This window comes from Dryobates pubescens, chromosome 24, assembly GCF_014839835.1.
Source record: "Dryobates pubescens isolate bDryPub1 chromosome 24, bDryPub1.pri, whole genome shotgun sequence".
NCBI classification, from domain to species: domain Eukaryota; kingdom Metazoa; phylum Chordata; class Aves; order Piciformes; family Picidae; genus Dryobates; species Dryobates pubescens.
Window position 1 is genome coordinate 2,730,420 of NC_071635.1, and position 17,854 is coordinate 2,748,273.

At 52.4% G+C, this 17,854-nt stretch overlaps 1 protein-coding gene across 1 annotated transcript; it reads right to left on the minus strand.

The window, feature by feature from the left end:
* Positions 1 to 11,612: 11,612 nt before the first annotated feature.
* Positions 11,613 to 13,361, minus strand: UTP3 (UTP3 small subunit processome component). The gene is made up of 2 exons (XM_054172629.1): positions 12,977 to 13,361; positions 11,613 to 12,922 (listed from the first exon to the last, which is right to left on the minus strand). Exons 1-2 carry the CDS (start codon positions 13,323 to 13,325, stop codon positions 11,691 to 11,693), a joined length of 1,581 nt encoding a protein of 526 aa, XP_054028604.1. The 5' UTR covers positions 13,326 to 13,361; the 3' UTR covers positions 11,613 to 11,690.
* Positions 13,362 to 17,854: the final 4,493 nt, after the last annotated feature.

Here is a 17,854-nt window from a genome sequence, read left to right on the forward strand (position 1 = left end):
CTTCCTGCTCGGTGCATAACATTTTGACTCAGCAACTCTAACACCCCCCCCCCCCCCCCCCCATCAGCCTGAAGCAAACAAAGAGCCATGCAGCAGAGCACTGCACTGATGCAAAGCAGAATTATTCCACCAAGGACAACACTTCCCATTGTTCCTTCTCCCCGAGGGAGCATGAGGTTTATAAAGCCTGCTGACACCACTTCAGCCCTTGGGCTATTTGTACGTCCTGCCATCGATGCCCACCTCAAGCTTCAGCACTCGCATTGCGCCACTCTTCAAGCCAGCGACAGTCACCATACCCCAAAGAGCCCCAGGAGGGCAGCCGTCCCCTCTCGCTAAGGCTTTGAAAAGGTCTAAACAAACAGCAAAGAATCACAACAAACCCCTGAGAACCAACAAAGTGCCACGGCCTCTTGTGCAAGCTCTCGGCCAACCTACCTAATTAGCAGCCAGCTGAATTCCTTTGTTTTGAAGCAATTAGAAAGACAAGCAGCGTGAGGTGTCACCCTGCAGCTCCCACTTCACACCGTGGGGCTTCAGCTGAATTCAGCGGCAGCCAGTGACCCACATAGCAGGATCCCAGGGGAGGGCTGTTAAAGATTAACTAACTGCTCAGCTTCACCTGGCAGGGGTTTTTTGTGCCCTTTGCTGCCGCTTCACAGGAACAAATCCAAGGAGCCACAACTTCCAGCTCACTTCTGTTTGCAGGCACCTTGATGCAATCTTCCTGCTCAGATGGTCCATAAGGATATTTAAAGCAATTGGAAAAAAGCTTTTACAGCCTTAATTCCATTTTATTAGCATGATTAATTCCATTTCATTAGCATGGTTCTTTAGAGTGAGGCTGGGGAGACACTGGCACAGGCTGCCCAGGGAGGTTGTGGCTGCCCCCTCCCTGGAGGTGTTCAAGGCCAGGCTGGATGAGGCCTTGAGCAAGCTGGGCTGGTTGGAGGTGTCCCTGCCCACGGTGGAGGGGTTGGAACTGGATGGTCTTTAAGGTTCCTTCCATCCTAAACCAGTCTATGAATCTATGGTTGATTTCATTTTATTATCAGGATTCATTTTATTAGCCTGACTAATTCCCTTTAATTAACATAATTAATTAGCATGTGCTGCCCCCCCCCCAAAAAAAAACACCACTTTGGACACAATCTACTACCTAACAGAGGTTGAGCAAGTGCCACCTTACAAGAAACTGAGCTACTTCACCTCTGTGAAACTGCACCTTTCACTCCTCTGAGAGACACAAAGATGCTCTGAATATGTTTAGAAAGTCTGAGGAGCTGCACTGGATTTCTTTTACACAAGACTGACGAGTTCAGAACTGGTTTGAGTTTGTTTTTCTTGCAGAGTTTTGAGATGGGCATTTGAGGGCCTAAGAGTTCCTCAGCTGTCCAGAGGACACGGTCACCTCCAGGTTCCAGCACATGGCTGAATTTACACCTACAGTAAATAGAGCAAGAATTGGCCTCCTCAAAACAGTTTTCAGGTGAGCTTTCAGCTAAGCAGGTAGCAAAACCATAGCAAGTAGTCAGTGTCCATTTATCAGCTGCAGTACTATGGGAAAGCATTTTTGCTGCTCAGACAACAAAGCTCCCCAAACACCCCCCCCCCCAGGAACTATGCCATGACCTACTGGGAGGTTCAGTTTGGCTATGAGGCTGAACTTCACTGAAACAGGCTGCACAGAGAGGTGGTGGAGTCCCCATCCCTGGAGGTGTTCAAGAGCTGTGTGGCCATGGCACTTCAGGACTATGGTTTAATGGCCATGGTGGTCTTAGGTCGATGGTTGGACTCAATGATCTTGGAGGTCTTTTCCAGCCTTAATGATTCTATGGCCTTTTAGCACCACCTGGAAAACACAAGGCAAACCCTCCTCTACCCTCACAATTCTAAAGCCAAAAAGCATCTTCTAAGGAAACAAAAAGGAAGATCTCAAATGTTGGTGTTTTCAGAAGGCTTTTGATGAAGCTGCTCAAGCTAAAGCTCCATCAGGGTTCAGTGAGTGAATGGACAAAGGAAAGCCAAGTGTGTAGGTGTCAGTGGAGAGGAGGCAGCTCACCAGTCACAAACAAGTCAGACAGCTTTGACTGGTCTGACAAAACCCTCCTATTAGCCATGCTTTGGCAGAAGTGAAGAGAGGCTCTGGCTAGGTTACAAAACCAGGCAGGTTTTTACAGAGACATTTGCAAGATCAACAAATCAAGAATTGGCTGTGCTGGAATCTTCAGACCAAGCACCTGAGAGCAAAGCTTGCCATCAGCCACTGCTACTTGAAAGCCCAGCTGTGCTGGAAAGTATCCCATTTCCAAAGTTAAAGGAATTAGAATAACCTAAGCAATAGATAATAACTAACCCCCAAACAAATTCCCAAGCAACCTTTGGACTCCAGGGGCACCTCTGGGTGTACTTTTCCTTGCCAGTGTCAGCAAGCCCAGCCTGTGAGCAAGCTGAGTTTCAACCATTAGGGGAGAACTTTCCCCCACCACTGGGCAGAGATTGAAGAGCAAAAGGGCAAAGCTGGCAGATGAGATTAATGCCCCAGAGCAGAGAATCACAGAGTGGTAGGGGTTGGAAGGGATCATCCAGTCCAACCCCCTTGCCAAGGCAGGGTCATCCAGAGAAGGTCACCCAGGAATATGGCCAGGTGGGTTTGAAATGTCTCCAGAGATGGGGACTCCACCACCTCTCAGATGTTTGTGCTGCTTCTGGGTACTGAAATCACACACCACAGAAGGATCAAAAAAAGCCACCAGTGCTGAAGGTAACAACTCACTGCTGAACCCTAAGCCAGCTGCTCACAGTGGCCAGAGGTAACTCCATGCAAACAGGGAAAAATGAGGAAGAACATCCAAGTTTTAGATCTCAGTCTAAGCCAAGCAGGTTCTTTTAAGTTTTACTAAGAGTTGTAACCTGCTTGTGGCTGCTGTACTTGAGCAGGCAGCCTGCCAGTCTGGTCCAGCAAGGCAAAACAATTCCCACCATCCCATTTTCTGCCCATGCTCTTGCACAACACCCTTACCAGCAACCCTGTGACCCTGACTTCTGCTCTCATATCCTCCTTCTCTTTCACTTCAGCTTCAAATCACAGACTCAGAGAATCACAGAATGGTCTGGGTTGGAAGAGACCTCCAAAGGTCATCTAGTCAACCCCCTTCTACAGTCAGCAGGGACATCCTCCACTGGATCAGGTTGCCCAGAGCCCTGCTAAGACTCACCTTGAATATCTCCAGGGATGGGGCCCCAACCAACTCTAGGCCATGCTGTCCAACTACCAGTTAGTCCCCTCAAGAACTGTACTGGTTGTGACAACAGTGCCTGGGTCAAGAGCCAACAGAGCTGCTCCACATGCTCAGGCTCTCCCAGTAGCCTCTCTTACTATGGCAATCCTTAGGTGGAGTATGAGCTCAAAAGATAAAATTAATAACAAAGCCTCTGTGTTGCAGAGGCTGCTGCTGGCTCTTTGCCAGCACAGAATTGATCATTAGCTCAGTCAGTGGTGTCACTTTGAACCCTGCACACTGCAAGCATCAGGGAGCAAAAGAAAGTTTAACTCAGGAGACACTGAGACAATTTCTTCATTCCTGGAATAATTCATAGATTCACAGACTGGTTTGGGTTGGAAGGGACCTTCAAGCTCAGCCAGTTCCAACCCCCTGCCATGGGCAGGGACACCTCACACCAGCCCAGGTTGCTCAAGGCTTCATCCAGCCTGGCCTTCAACACCTCCAGGGAGGGGACATCCACAGCCTCCCTGGGCAGCCTGTGCCAGTGTCTCCCCACCCTCACTGACAACAATCTCTTCCTAATCTCCAGTCTAAATCTGCCCTCCTGGAGCTTCAATCCATTCCCTCTCATCCTATCACTACAAGCCCTTGTGAAACAGTCCTTTTCCAGCCTTCTTGGAGCCCCTCCCATCAGGTCCTGGAAGGCCTCTAATTGAGAAACAGTTTTTTGTCTACCTACTGTGAGATGTGATTTTAGGACTCAAGTAACTCCCATAATTGAGGGTACAGTTAAAAAGGGGCAGAAAAGGTCTACTGGAAGCATCATAACATCTTGGCATGCTTTTGGTGGGAGCCAGAAATGGTTTGGGAGTTTTTGTGGGTGTTTGGGTTGGGTTTTTTTCTGTGTATTTCTTTAAGGACAAAGCATTTGGGTTTTTTAAAGCATAGTCAAGTTGCTTTTACTGTAGTTCAAAAGTACCCTGCAGCTCAGCATGTTTAAGTAAACCTCCTTGTTCCTTCTGTCTGGAACCATCTGTATCATAGAAGCAGGTGCTGCTGGCATGAAAAGCTTTTGTAGCCTCCTCCTTCCCTCAGCAGCTCACAAACAGCAAACACACTCTTCCAGATTTTGAACTTCTGAAAGATGGGCTGATTGAGGCTGGAAAAGCCTTCCAGGATCACCCAGTCCAACCATCAACCCACCACCACTAAACCATGTCCCCAAGTGCCACGTCCCTCGTGTTTCTTGAATGCTTCTCTGATATTCGCAGCAGCACAGGCAGGACAACTTTCACAACCCAGCCCGTCATCGACACTGCTGCAGCTCAAAGCTGCACAGTCACTGTTAGCCAGAGGAGATGCAAGAAGTGATAGCACCTTCAAGTACCCAGGATTAAGTTCACCATTTAGGCACAGAACATCCTTCCTGCTCCAGGGTGAAATCAGAATCACAGAACATTAGAGGATGGAAGGGACCTCCAGGGATCATTGGGTCCAACCCCCCTGCCAAAGCAGAAGCACCTAGGGAAGTCCTAATGACCACCCCAAAGGAGGGAGTGAACTCCTCTGGGAGTTGGTCAGTGGTGCCCAGTGACAGGACAAGGGGCAGTGAGCACAAACTTGAACATCAGAAGTTCCATCTAAACATGAGGAGCAACTTCTTTAAGGGTGACAAAGCCCTGGAGCAGGCTGCCCAGAGAGGCTGTGGAGTCTCCATCTCTGGAGACATTCCAGACCCACCTGGATGTGTTCCTGTGTGACCTTCTCTAAGTGATCTTGCTCTGGCAGGGGGCTTGCACTGGATGATCTCCAGGGCTCCCTTCCAACCCCTGCCACTCTGTGAACAAGATTTTTGCAGCAGAGTCCACTGCTTCTGCTGCCCAGCAATGAGCAAATGAAAATGGCTTTTACAGGCATAAGAAATGGAAAAAAACCACAACAGGGATAAAAAAAAAAACAAAAGAGGGAAGGAAGGATGATGAAAGAAATTGATTTACAGGCAGAGCTTGCCCCAGGAGAAAGAGTCCAAAGCACCACAGTAATAGATGATGATTCCTGTTCCCTTCAGACACTGCTCTCAGTACATCACTCAGTTACTCAGATATGAGATTGCACAGGCAGCTGCAGCCCTGAGAGTGAAGAGGGGAATGTTTGTGTACATTTGGGAAGGGGGACCTCTTTCAGCCCATTTGGGGAAGGTTTTTCCCACAGCTCCTAGACACAGCCACTGCAGAGTCAGGCTAACTCCAGGGACAAAGCATTGCTCAGAGTGAGCTTTGACACCAGCTCCTTCTGAACAAACATGCATCCTCTTACAAGGAAGTTGGAACAGCAGAAGCATGATGGCCAAATATTTGTCCTCAAGGCTTCTTTTCCATCAGCAAACTTAAGTCCCTTGCATGCCACAGGACCACAGATTTCCTGATTAAGGGAAAAACGAAGGTTGTGACAGGAAGCTATCAGTTTAAGTGACAACTCACCAGGAAGGGAGTTTTGGACTGTGTGCCAAAGTTTGTAGCCAGCATCAGCCCTTCACAGAGCTCAAAACAAAGTTAGGTCATTTCACCTGCTCTTGGCACTACAGAAGCTGACTTCTTACCTCACGGGTTGTGGCTCTGCTGAGTAATGGCCTAAATAAAGTACATCAGCTTCAAAAGGAGAGGGGAAAAAGGAAAAGGATGCCCACTCCAAAGTAATCAGCTGATGTGTGAGTGGAGGATCACCTGGGATGTAGGCAGAAGACAAAGCAAAGGCAAAAAGCTTGGTCACACACATGCTGGCCCAAGCCCAGAAGATGAAGCTCTTTGCAAAATGGATGGAAAAGGGAAGATCTCTTCTGGGTACACACATACACACAGCTTTTGTGTTTTAAAGCACACACCGCTACTCCACAGCGCTCCAGCCTAGCTAATCACCACCAGAACATCACAAAGAACCTGAGGAAACACAAAACCCTCTGCCACCCAACACACCCCACACGAGCACAGGTAGGAATGCACTTCAACCTCATCAGCACGCAATGCCCTCACCTTCCCTGTCTTTTCCACCAGGAGCCCAAGTGGGTGCTTCCCACCCCCTAACTACATCCCGAGTCAGTTTGTTAGATTTCAAGCGGTGGCACAGATTACTCCCAGAGGAAGGGGTCCGGGGTTCTCTGTGGTGCCGGTGTTGCGGAGCTGGTGGTTCGGCACTGCCCGCAAATGGACGCGCATAAACCACCTCCTTCCACAGCTCTCCTTGGCCCTTCCTCGACTGCTTCACACGCACGCTGCCACTTCCCCGTTCTCAGGGAAGCAGCCAGGCCAGCAAACACCACCCAGATCCCTCCACTACCGCCCTGTGGGGTCAGGGCGACATTGGGGGAGCGCAGCGCGACCCCAGGAACCCAGGGCACAGGGCGGCTGCTCGCTCGTCCCTGCACAGAGCCGCTCGCCCGCAGCCTGCCCTCGCAGCCCTGGGGGCACCGCCACACGCAGCCCAGCGGCGCTGCCGCCCCAAGTCCCCGCACAGCCCGGGCAGCGCGGGGAGGCCCCGAGCCGCCGCCGCCGCCCCCCGCCTGGAGGGAGGCTCCCGGCCGCCCGGGGAGGAGCCCCGCACAGCTACTCACGGCTGCCGGTGGCTCCGTCCGGCCCCGGGTAGCTCAGCACCAGCACGGGCAAGCCGGCCGCGCCGCGGGGCGCCGGGGGTCTCCACACGCCGGGCGGAGCGGCGGCGGCGGCGGCGCCTCCTCCATGGCCGGGGTAGAGGAGGAAGAAAGGCGGCGAAGAAGGGCGCGCCTCCTCCTCCTCCTCCTCTTCTTCTGCCGCCGCTGCCGCCACCGCCTCCTCCCCGGGCTCTGCCCGTGGCTCCATAGCGGGAGGCAGCTCCGCGCCGGCCCTGTCCCGGGAACTTTCCGCCAGCGGCGGCACAAGCGGTGCCCGCTCCGCCTCCGCCATCGCCGCCCCGGGCCGCCGGGCCCCGCCCCGGCCGGGAAGCAGGGCCTCGGCCGGCCCCCGCCCCCGCGGCGGGGGGTGAGCGGGCGGCTCGCTTCGCTTTTCCCTTCGGAATCCCTCGCTGCAGCTCCCTACCTGCCGCCGGCGCTCCCCGTCCTCCGCCCCGGGGCGCAGCGCCCTCCCCTAGGCCGGGCAAGGCTGCCCCGGCCCGGGGCAGCGAGGCCGCCGCTCCCTGCCCGAAGCGGGGATCGCGGAAAGCGGACAACCAAACTCCGCTGGGTGCAGGAGCACCGGGCGGCGCGGAGATGACCTTGTTTCCACCTCTCCTCTGAGAGGGTTTGTTGGGTTTGGGGGTGGGTTTTTTTGGTCTTTATCGCACTTTAGGAGGTGGTTAGGTTTTTTTTAAAGGCAAAGCCTGCTGTTCCAGCAGCAGCTGCCCAGCCCTGCTACAACCCTGACTGCTGAGTCTGGAGATGGAATCCGGATGAAACCAATAATTTCCTATGCTAAAGGGAAGAGTTTGGGCTGTGGCACTCTGGTAACGCTTGGAAACGCTTTGCTAGAAAGCCATCACTCTGCATTTAGAGTGCAACATCTCAGCCTGACAAGTTAAGTCAGACACATGCCTGAGCCTGTCCCCATCTAGATGAGCACTGGAGGTGCTTCCAGAAGCTAAGTCAGAAGAATCATGCCGAAGAAAACCAGGAAGCTGTTTCATTTCACTTTTGCTTTTACACTTCTAAAGTTAGGTGAGGTTATTTCCCGTCTTTGTTTTACTGCATTAGTGGCACCTGTAGTAGCCTGTAACACCAGCTCTGGATTTCTGATCCTGGAGAGCCCCCGTGGCAGAGCCTGGGGTTAGTTCCCTACCGTAGTTCCCAGAGGTGCATTTCATCGGGCCCTAAGCAACCTGATCGAGGTGGAGATGTCCCTGCTCCCTGCAGGGGGGGTTGCACAAGACGATCTTCCGAGGGTCCCTTCCCATGCAATGCAATCAGTGATCTGTGAATTCTAAGTCAGACATCGTCCCATCACCGGGCAAAAGCAAAGCTGTAAAAGGCAGCTGATACCTGGAGCCACCTTCTTCTAGGGCTGCCCTAAGTCGTGCAACGTGTTGGCACTGATTTAACAGATGCTTTAATTGGCTTTACAAATCTCAGAGCTGTTTGGATTTCCATTTGACAGCACTAGAAAGAACAAAGCAACATCCAGGCTGTTGCCAATCTTGTGGAAGACAACCAGGAAAGCCCTGCTAAACCGAGACAGCAGCAGATGTGTTTCCATGGGAGTCATTCAGTGCATTTTCCTTACCCTCTATCCACAGGAATCTCGGGTTGTGATGCAGAAAGCCCTATCCACCTCTCTGCCACTGCATTTCTCCTGCCCATGCCTCCAAAGGCAAGCCAGCCTTACTCTGGATCCCAAAAAGGATTGTGGTTTCCAGGTGATGGAAAACAGCAGAGCAGCTCAGACCTCTCCTTAGAGCTTTCTACACCTGTGAGCTTTCTAAATAGGAACCATTTCAGTGCTAGAGTATCTCCTCAGTTACTGTGGTGGAAGGGACACGGGGCAGACATCTGCAGGGTGATTCAGGTGAGGCTCAGCTGTTGCCTGAATGGGTAAGTCCTAACCTAGCCTGGCAAGGACAAGTGCCATCTCATCACTGAAGCATGTCACTTGGCAGTGTCAGCACCTTCTCCAGAGACACTGCTGGAAGGAGGGGAAAAAAACCCCAGCAGTAACCATGCCCTTGCTCCCCATCTCACCTATTTTCCTGACCATTAGCTATGGTTCTTCCCCTGTTTTGCACATGTCCATTTTAACAGGGATCTTCAAACCCTAGTTACCACCAGGGACTTCCCTTCAGCACCTCACATCCCTCTGTTTTCTAGATCAATATTACTGTCCCCCCTCTGTGGCACCAATAACCACAGCTCAGAGACAAAACTGTACAGGAGTGAACTATTTCTAGCTTGGTGCAACCTCTGAGCCAAGCAAGTGCAGATAATGCTGTGTTTAATCTTCATTAAGTGGGGCTGGCACAGCAGGGAGGGCAGCCACACTGTGCTATCTGCTGGCTGCCTGCACTGGGCACACCACCCTCCCCCCTGCCTTCAGCCCTCAACCCAACCTATCTGGGCACTGCATCTCCAACAGCTCACTGATTTATTATTTCTCTTATTTATGGCTCAGATGGAAGCTGCCAGAACTAGGCTTGCTGGCTGCCTAAAGCTTTTCAAGGGAACACAAACCCACCTTGGGTTCTTGCAGCTTGCCTGCAGAGCTACCAGAGATCATCAGCCCTTCATTTATGCTGAGTGTGCACAAGCAGGTGCTGTGGCAATGATGGAGTGGTTTAGGTTAGAAGGGACCTTAGAGATCATCTAGTTCCATCCCTCCTGCTACACATCTCTTGGATACAGGGCTATAAAGCCTCCTTCCTTCTGTTCCCATCTCTCCAGCTTAAGTTTACTGTTTTTCTATCTCTCCCTTGATCAGCTTTGAAAACTAACAATATTCTCCAGTCAGCTCTTAGCAGCAATGTTGCTGGCAGAAACAGGCCTGGGGTGTGAAAAAGCAATTTCCCTTGCAGAGAGCCAGCAGAGCTCCTGCATGTTTGAATTCTAGCACCTAGCCTGTCACAGGCTCAGGAACACTCTTAGTTTGGCTTCCCTCAAGAGTATCACACACAAAACCCCCAATCAAAGCCACCTTGATACACAACAGTGCTTCCCTAACGTGAAATAGCATTTGGTGGCAAGGCAGAGGCTTGTAATTAGATGACCTTTGAGGTCCCTTCCAATCTAAACCATTCTATGAATCATAGAATCACAGAATTGTCAGGGTTGGAAGGGACCTCAAGGATCATCTAGTTCCAACCCCCCTGCCCTGAAGCAATTCCACACAGGGAGTAGGCAGTAGTGCCTTGCAGCTGCTGCTGGCACACAGCTTAAGGTGTGAGCTCCCTGAAAGCCGTCCCAGACACAAGTGTAGGTCTGACCTGAGACACTGTAACACTCAAGAAGTATTAATTAAATCAGCTATTCCTCCTTTATGGCTTGAACTGAACTGGCCACTCACTCAGTTCCCAGCAGGAACTTCAGTTGGAGGTTAAAGGCATTTTCCCACCAGAAGGCATGGAATTGAAACCTTTTGGTTTACCTTCAGAGTGAAGACACTTTTGTCCTGTATCAGTGCTGCATTAGACCTGGAACAGCAATGATCACAGAGCTGGAACACCCCTGAGGACAGGCTAAAAGATTTGGGTTTGTGTACCCTGGAGAGGGCTCCAGGGAGACCTTAAGAGCAGCCTTCCAGTACCTGAAGGGGGCTACAAGGAGAGATGGGGAGGGACTGTTCAGAAGGGCCTGTGGGGATGGGATGAGGGGCAATGGTTTGGAAGTGGAGCAGGAGAAATGTAGGTTGGACATCAGGAGGAAGTTCTGCACAATGAGGGTGGGGAAATACTGGAACAAGTTGCCCAGGGACGTGGTTGAGGCCCCATCCCAGGAGGCATTCAAGATCAGACTTGATGTGGCCCTGGGCAGCCTGCTCTAGTTGGAGGAGTCCCTGCTGGCTGCAGCAGGGGTTACAATCCAATGCAATCTGTGAGTCTGTGCAGTGAATGCATCTATCACAGCTAAAGGGCTGGGAATCCAGACAGGTCCTTGCCTTGCTTCTCACTGAATTCAGGAGAGGAAATGGTATCTCAGACCAGATGAGGTTTAAGGAGTGACTTTCTGTTTAGATACTGGGTTTAAAAATAAGAGATTTAAGTAATAGCTCTCTGCTCAGAGAATGACAAATGTGAGGTTTAACCAATAGCTTTCTACTTAGTTACAGAGTTAAAAATAAGAGGTTTCAGTAACAGCTCTCTGCTAAACACCCTGAAGCAGTTAGTTCTTAAACTGAACACAAGGACTTAATCAGAACTAGACAAAAGACCACATCCCTGTCTCACTATGCAGCCCAGCACAGAAAAGTGATGGCCCAGGACATGACAGTAGAAATGAGAAGGCAGCAACAGCTACACAAACCCCATTCACAACCCACCCTCAGGAGGTCTCTCTCTCTCCCTCCCTCTCCCCATCCCATCCCATCGAGCCTGCTTCACTCCCTTTGTTCAACACATCCCTTGCAGCCTTTCACAGCTTGGAAGGGACCCTTCCATCTTGTCCACCCCCTCCTGCAGTCAGCAGGAACACCTCCAACCAGATCAGGGTGCCCAGGGCCACATCAAGGCTGATCTTGAATGTCTCCAGAGATGGGGCTTCCACCACATCCCTGGGCAACCTCCCCAAGCCAGCATTTACAGCACCACGAGACAAGATCACCTGAACACGGAGGCTGGAGGAGCAAAGAGCCCTGTGCCAGTTGCTGGGGGTGCCATCCTCTGCAGCCTGACCCCCAGCCCACCTCTCGTTTGGTTTTTCATCAGTATAAACCCCACACTCTATTTATAAAACCTTTATTGGACGCAGCAGCGCTGCTGGGAGCAGTTAAAGCCAGGTGCAGAGCAGCAGCAGCAGCATCACTGCAGCCTCCTGCTCTTCTTGACGCCGGCGCGGATGCCGGAGGGCTCTCCGCCGTAGCGCTGCAGCTCCCTGCGCACCTCCCGCACCTGGCCCCTGCGGCGGATCTTGGCTCGCCGGAACTTCTCCCGGTGCTTCACCCGCGGGTTGCGGTCGATCTTCTTCCTCCTGGGAGTCAGCCCTTTGTTCTTGATCATCTGGTAGGTCACCCCTCTCTTCTTATTTGGATCCTCCTCGCCTTCCAACACGTCTCCTTCTTCCAGCCTCTCTTGGTCTTCCGTCCTCTTCCTCTTGCGTTTCAGCTTCTCCTCCATCATCTTATAGTACTTCAGGGCAGCCTCCTCATCTGGCTCGGACTCATCCGACGGCTCGGCACCAGCAGCCCGGCCATTAGCAAGCGCAGGAGCACGCTTCGAGGTGCTTCTCTTGATGGCCAGTGGGAGAAACACAGCAAACTTCTTCTCCCTCCGTAATTTATCTTCCTTCCTATCATAGAAGCTTTTCAGAAGCACCCTCACTTGCGGGGACAGCTTCTGATCGATAACTGCCAGCTCGTTGATGAGATTCCTGTAAGCCACCAGCCGCTCGATCACGGGGTGACTGTGAACCGGCATCCTCCTGGCCTTCAAAACCAAGTAGAAACTGATGTTGGCACAGTAATTCAAGTAGAGCTGATACTTGGTCTGCAAGTAACGGCTGCCCTTGCCCTGGGGGATAGTCCCATTGCTGACCATCTGCAGCAGTGGGTGCAGCTCATCCTTCAGCTCCATTAGCTTGACTTCAAAGTCCTCAATCAGCTGCAGGAGCTCAGGGGACTCCTGCTTCAGCAGCTTCAGCTGCTCCTTCTTAGAAAGGGCCTGCAAATCTTTGTCAATCTTTTGCCCCTTGCTATCCTGGGTTTTCTGCTGCTCGGACAGATAGCCCTGGATCACATCCAGCCCATAATCATCTTCCCCCAAGTCCTGTACCAACCTCTTCTGGATGACTTGAGCCTCCTGCTCCTCTTCCTGCTCCTCAGCATCGACCTCTTGCTGGCTGCGCTTGCCCTTGGCCTGGGCGTCACCTCCGTAGTCCGTGTCGTAGTAGAGCTGCTTGCGTTTGCCCCAGGAGAGCTCATGGGGGAGGTCGGGGTCCTGACGGCGCTCCTCCAAGTCACTCTCCATGGACAGGTCCCCATCCTCATCTTCAACCTCATCTTCCTCTTCCTCCTCCTCCTCCTCCTCCTCTTCACCTTCTCCATCCCCTTCCTCTCCATCCTCTTCACCCTCTCCATCCTCCTCCTCACCTCCATCTTCTTCTGCGCTGTGGTCCACGTAAAGATTCATCCCTTGTTCTTCCTCCTCTTCTTCTTCTTCCTCCTCAGCGTCTCTATCCTCCTCCTCCTCGCTATCCTCGGGCAGCTGCAGCCCCAGCACTTCCTCCTCCTCCTCCTCCTCGCTGTCCCCAGCCTCCTCCCCGCTCTCCAGGGCCGCCATCACCTTCCGAAACTGCGCCTCATGGAAGTTCTCCACCTCATCGGCCAGCTCCTCGGGGCCCGCCTGGCCTCCCGGCACCTCCTCGCCGCCATCCTCGTCCTCCTCCTGCTGAGTAGGGCCAGACAGGCGCCGCAGCACAGTACCGCGCCGGGTCCTCATGGCCGCGCTCCGGAACTTCCGCCGCGCTGCCGTGCACGCCGCTTCCGCTTCCGCCGGCGCCGGGAGGGCACAGCCGTGCGCAGGGCCTGCGGAATGCCTGCAGATGCTGGATGGAGCCGGAGGCGCAGATCTGAGCCCTTCCCGTTAAACTTCCCCTTCCCTGCTGAGAGCGCCCCGGGCCTGGGGCAGGAGGGAGCGTAGGGCTAGGCTGGACGTCAGGGGGGCTGACAAAGCCGAGAGGATGCCAGGTCACAGCCACCCTGCTAGGCGGAGGAAGAGTTCTTCACAAGGAGGGTGGTGAGACACGGGAGCTGGTTGCCCAGAGATGTGGCTGAGGTCCCACCCCTGGAGACATCCAAGATCAGACTGGATGTGGCCCTGGGCATCCTGATGGAGTTGGAGGTGTCCCTGCTGCCTGCAGGAGCTGGTGGACAAGGTGCCCTTTGGGGGTCCCTTCCCACCCAGTGCAGTCTATGAGATTCCATAATGGACTGCTGTTAGGTTTCTAACCCATGCAGACCCCTAAGGTGGGCACCACAAAGGGTTTTTTTCCAATGGCAATTGATGAGCAAATTAATGAATAAAAAAATAAGTAATAAATTAATAGGTAAAGATATGTGGAAAGGAGAAGGTGCCTTTTTTTCTTCCTCAGGGGGTTTCTTCACCTAAAAGCACAGACACATACAACTTCTGTCTGTGTCAGCCTGGAGAAGGCTGCAGGGAGACCTTGGAGCATCATCTCAGTGTCTGAAGGGGACCTCCAGGAGGGCTGGGGAGGGACTGTTCAGAAGGGCCTGTGGGGATGGGACAAGGGGCAAGGGTTTGAAACTGGAGCAGGGGAGACTGAGATTGGATGTTGGAAGAAGTTTGTTACTGTGAGGATGGTGAGACCTTGGAATGGGTTGCCCAGAGAAGTTGTGGATGCCTCATCCCTGGAAATAAATATTTTAGGACCAGGTTGGATGAGGCTTTGAGCAACAAGGATCTAGTGGGAGATGTCCCTGCCCATGGCAGGGAGTTGCAGCTGAGTGATTTTGAGGTCCCTTCCAACTGAAGCCATTCTGTGATGTTAATGAAGGGGAAAAAGGGCAGGCTAGGAGCCACACCTGGCAGCTGCCCCTTGCTAACCAAAACTTCTTGATACTCACTTCCCTGACATCAGATCAAGCTTTCAGAGAGAAAAAGGAGTGTTTGAAAACCTGCCTAGACACATCTGAGCTGCACTTCCCCAAATGGCATCTTCCCAGGGACACAGGCACCTCCTGGCTGCAGCCAGGCCTGTTCCCAGAGGCTGTAAGGGAAAGGAAAGCTGCAAAGCTGGGCTGCTGCTGCCCCAGCCTACCCTTACCTTCAGCCTGAGCTCAGAAACCCAGAGCCTGACAAAATTAAGCAGCCCAGCAAGAGGAGCTCTGCAGAGCAGCAGTGCAGGTGCTTTTCTCTTACCACAGAAAAGGTGCAGTTTTATTTAGAACCACTCCTGGCCACCTCCTCATGGAAAAACACACTGAGCAAACACTGAAGCTGACTAAAGCAGAGCAGGGGGCACAACTTGACTCACTTTTGGGTGATTCCTTTGGATTCTGGTAGACCTGAGGGCAGGCAAGTCTCACTTAGGAGCCTTTTTCCTGGCATGCTCAGCTTCTCCACAGTCACCTCTGGGTCAAAGCTTTCCATATGTGCAGCCAGGATACATTTTGCCTCTCCACTCCTCACCCTGTGTAGCAAGGACACACACAATTATTTTGGCTCACTTGATCCAGGCACCTGCCCAGCTTCTTACCTGGCATATCCCAGTTCAGTGTGTCCAAGGCTGTGGGGAGGCACAGGACAGGTGGAAAAAGAGGAAGAGAGGTTCTCATTTCTTCTCTGATTGTCAACTCTTCTCACATTTTCAGTTATTCCTCTGGCCCACAGTGAGGTTGGGAGTCTAGCTCCCCACTCAGCCCAGAATTTAAGCCTGGGCTGATGGCTTGCCAGGCCACTGCCACAGTTCACAGAGTGGGAGGGGCTGGCAGGGGCCTCTGGAAATCATCCTTTCCAACCCCCTTGCTAAGATCACCTAGAGAAGGTCATGCAGGAATGCATCCAGGTGGGTTTTGAATGTCTCCAGAGAAGGAGACTTCACAACCTCTCTGGGGAGCCTGCTCCAATGCTCCATCACCCTCAAAGTAAAGAAGCTCCTCCTCATGTCTAGATGGAACTTCTTATGGTCAAGTTTATGCCCATTAGCCCTTGCCCTGTCACTGGGCACCACTGAGAAGAGTCTGGCCCCATTTTCCTCACACCCTCCCATTGCCAAGATCCCCCCTCAGCCTCTTCCCCAGGCTAAAGAGCCCCAGCTCTCTCAGCCAGTTCCTGCATTCCTGCTTCCCCAGTTCAAAATGGCCCACAATTAAAAAGGGGATAGTGCCTGATAGTAACAATCCATAAACCAAATCTTCTTCTGAAGAGCTTGCAATCAAGACAGAAATCCCCAGAGCCATGCAGGTGGCTGAAAGGGACCAGAAATAGCTCTCACCCCACCACATACAGACCAAAGGGACTGCACACAGACACGTGGATTTAGCAACTGAAAGTCAGATGTGCTGAGCAGCAGCAGCCAGGGAAACCACTGAAAGCAGCACTCACACAGAGTATAATCCTGCTCTGCCTCTCCTTCTGGGCCTGAAAGCACTTCTGGATGGCTCTGTTTGGATTTTACCTGTGCCATATCAGCACAGCTCGGTGAGGCAGAGCAGAACCAGTCTTCATTCTGCTGCCTGCATCCCTCCTTCTCCTGTATAGCTAAAAAAATCCCTTGTGTTACAAAAAAGGTGACTGAAAGCAGCAGTGCCTTAGACAGAACCCCTCTCCAGGCTTATTTTTAACCTTCTGCAGATGAAAGGGTACAAAAAGCATCTTGCTGCTGCTTCAGCTCCTCCTGAGGAGGGAAAAGGGAGATAAAAACAAATGTTGCCTTCCCAAAGATGGAGCCCAAGGGAGAGAAAGAGATTTGCAAAGAATGATTATGGAGTAACCCACTGCCTGCTAGCAGCTGGGCTTGCCCCCAGCAGCCCCCACCACCTCTCAGGGAAAACCTCGTGTGTGAGCACTGCTGATGCAACACAGGAGCTCATTGCATCATGCTACTGCCAGATGACACAGTTGTGCTAGGAGATAAAAAGCTCAGGACACAGGTTCTGTGGTCTTTGAACAGCTCCAGGGTTAGGGACACGGCCATCAAGGGCTGAAGAAAGAGAGTCTGGAAGATGATCTAGTTGAAGATGTCCCTGCTCACTGCAGGGGTGTTGGACTAGATGACCTTTAAAGAAGGCCCTGTCCAACCCAGGCCATTCTGTGATTTTGTGGCAGGCTGCCCTCTCAGGAGCTGGGGTGCTTGGCAGCACTCCCTAAGAGTGCTCTGCAGCCTCTGGAGAGCCTGCCGAGAGCAGCCAGCCCTGGGTGAGCCAAGAGTGGGAGCCCTGCTCCCAGGGCTGCTGCTCTGCTGCACAAGGAGAGGCTGGAGAACAGAGGGAGATTTTCCATGTGCTGCTGATGTTAACTGAGGGAAACACACTGCAGGGGCAGAAAGCCAGGGGACACTGGTGCAACAGCCCTGGCTGAGAATCCTGCCAGCATCCTGCTTTACCTCCCTTTTGTGCTCTGATGGAGGTGCTTGGAGGCCTCTGCTAAGACTGAGTGTCCCTTCAAAAGTGACCTTTTCTGTGCTGGACTCAAGGATGCACTATAGAGACAGCTCTGGTCCCACTGCAGTGCTTGTCAGAGTTACAGAAATCATCCCAAATCTGGGACAAAAAACATCTCCCAGCTCTTCAGCAGTGCTCCCCTCCTTGCCCAAACCTTAGAGAGTTTTGCCTTGGACCTGACTCTGAACCTGCCATAAGCCATAAGTCCCCATGGGGTCCCTTTTCCATTCAAAAGGAAAGAAACTCCTGGCTGAGCTGGCAGAGCTGGATGAAGAGCTCAGCTTTGCCACAGAACTGCTGTTGCCCTACCTTTTAGCCTCCTCTCTCATCTTCTCTGTTTTGACTGCAAGCACTAAGGGCAGGCCAAGTCCTTCAAATAGGGTCACACAGAACTTGTTGCACACAGGATCCTGCTCTTGAAGCCTCAAGTGAGTCAGGAGATCTTTAATTCTGATTTCTCAAAGTTAGGAGCCAGAGCTATGGCCCCTTAGACATGTTCCTCCTCTTGCCCAGGTGGGACAGTGCCTTTGGCCCTGATTCACAGAATCCTAGGATGGCTTGGGTTGGAAGGGACCTTGAAGCTCATCCAGTTCCAACCCCCTGCCATGAGCAGGGTCACCTCCTACCAGCACAGCTTGCTCAAGGCCTCATCCAACCTGGCCTTGAACACCTCCAGGGAGGGGCATCCAGGACCTCCCTGGGCAGCCTGTTCCAGTGTCTCCCCACCCTCAGTGGCAAGCATTTCTTCCTAATCTCCGGTCTAAATCTACCTCTCGATGGCAAGATGTCCCCTGAAGACCAGGGTGGGTTTGCACTCTGCAGCTTTGCTGCTTGTTGGTGATG

Coding starts and splice junctions, on each gene's coding strand:
- UTP3 (XM_054172629.1), bottom strand. CDS start 13,325: ATGAGGACCCGGCGCGGTACTGTGCTGCGGCGCCTGTCTGGCCCTACT. Junction 12,923..12,976: donor CAGCGCAGAAGAAGATGGAG/GTGAGGAGGAGG, acceptor GGGATGGAGAAG/GTGAAGAGGAGGAGGAGGAG.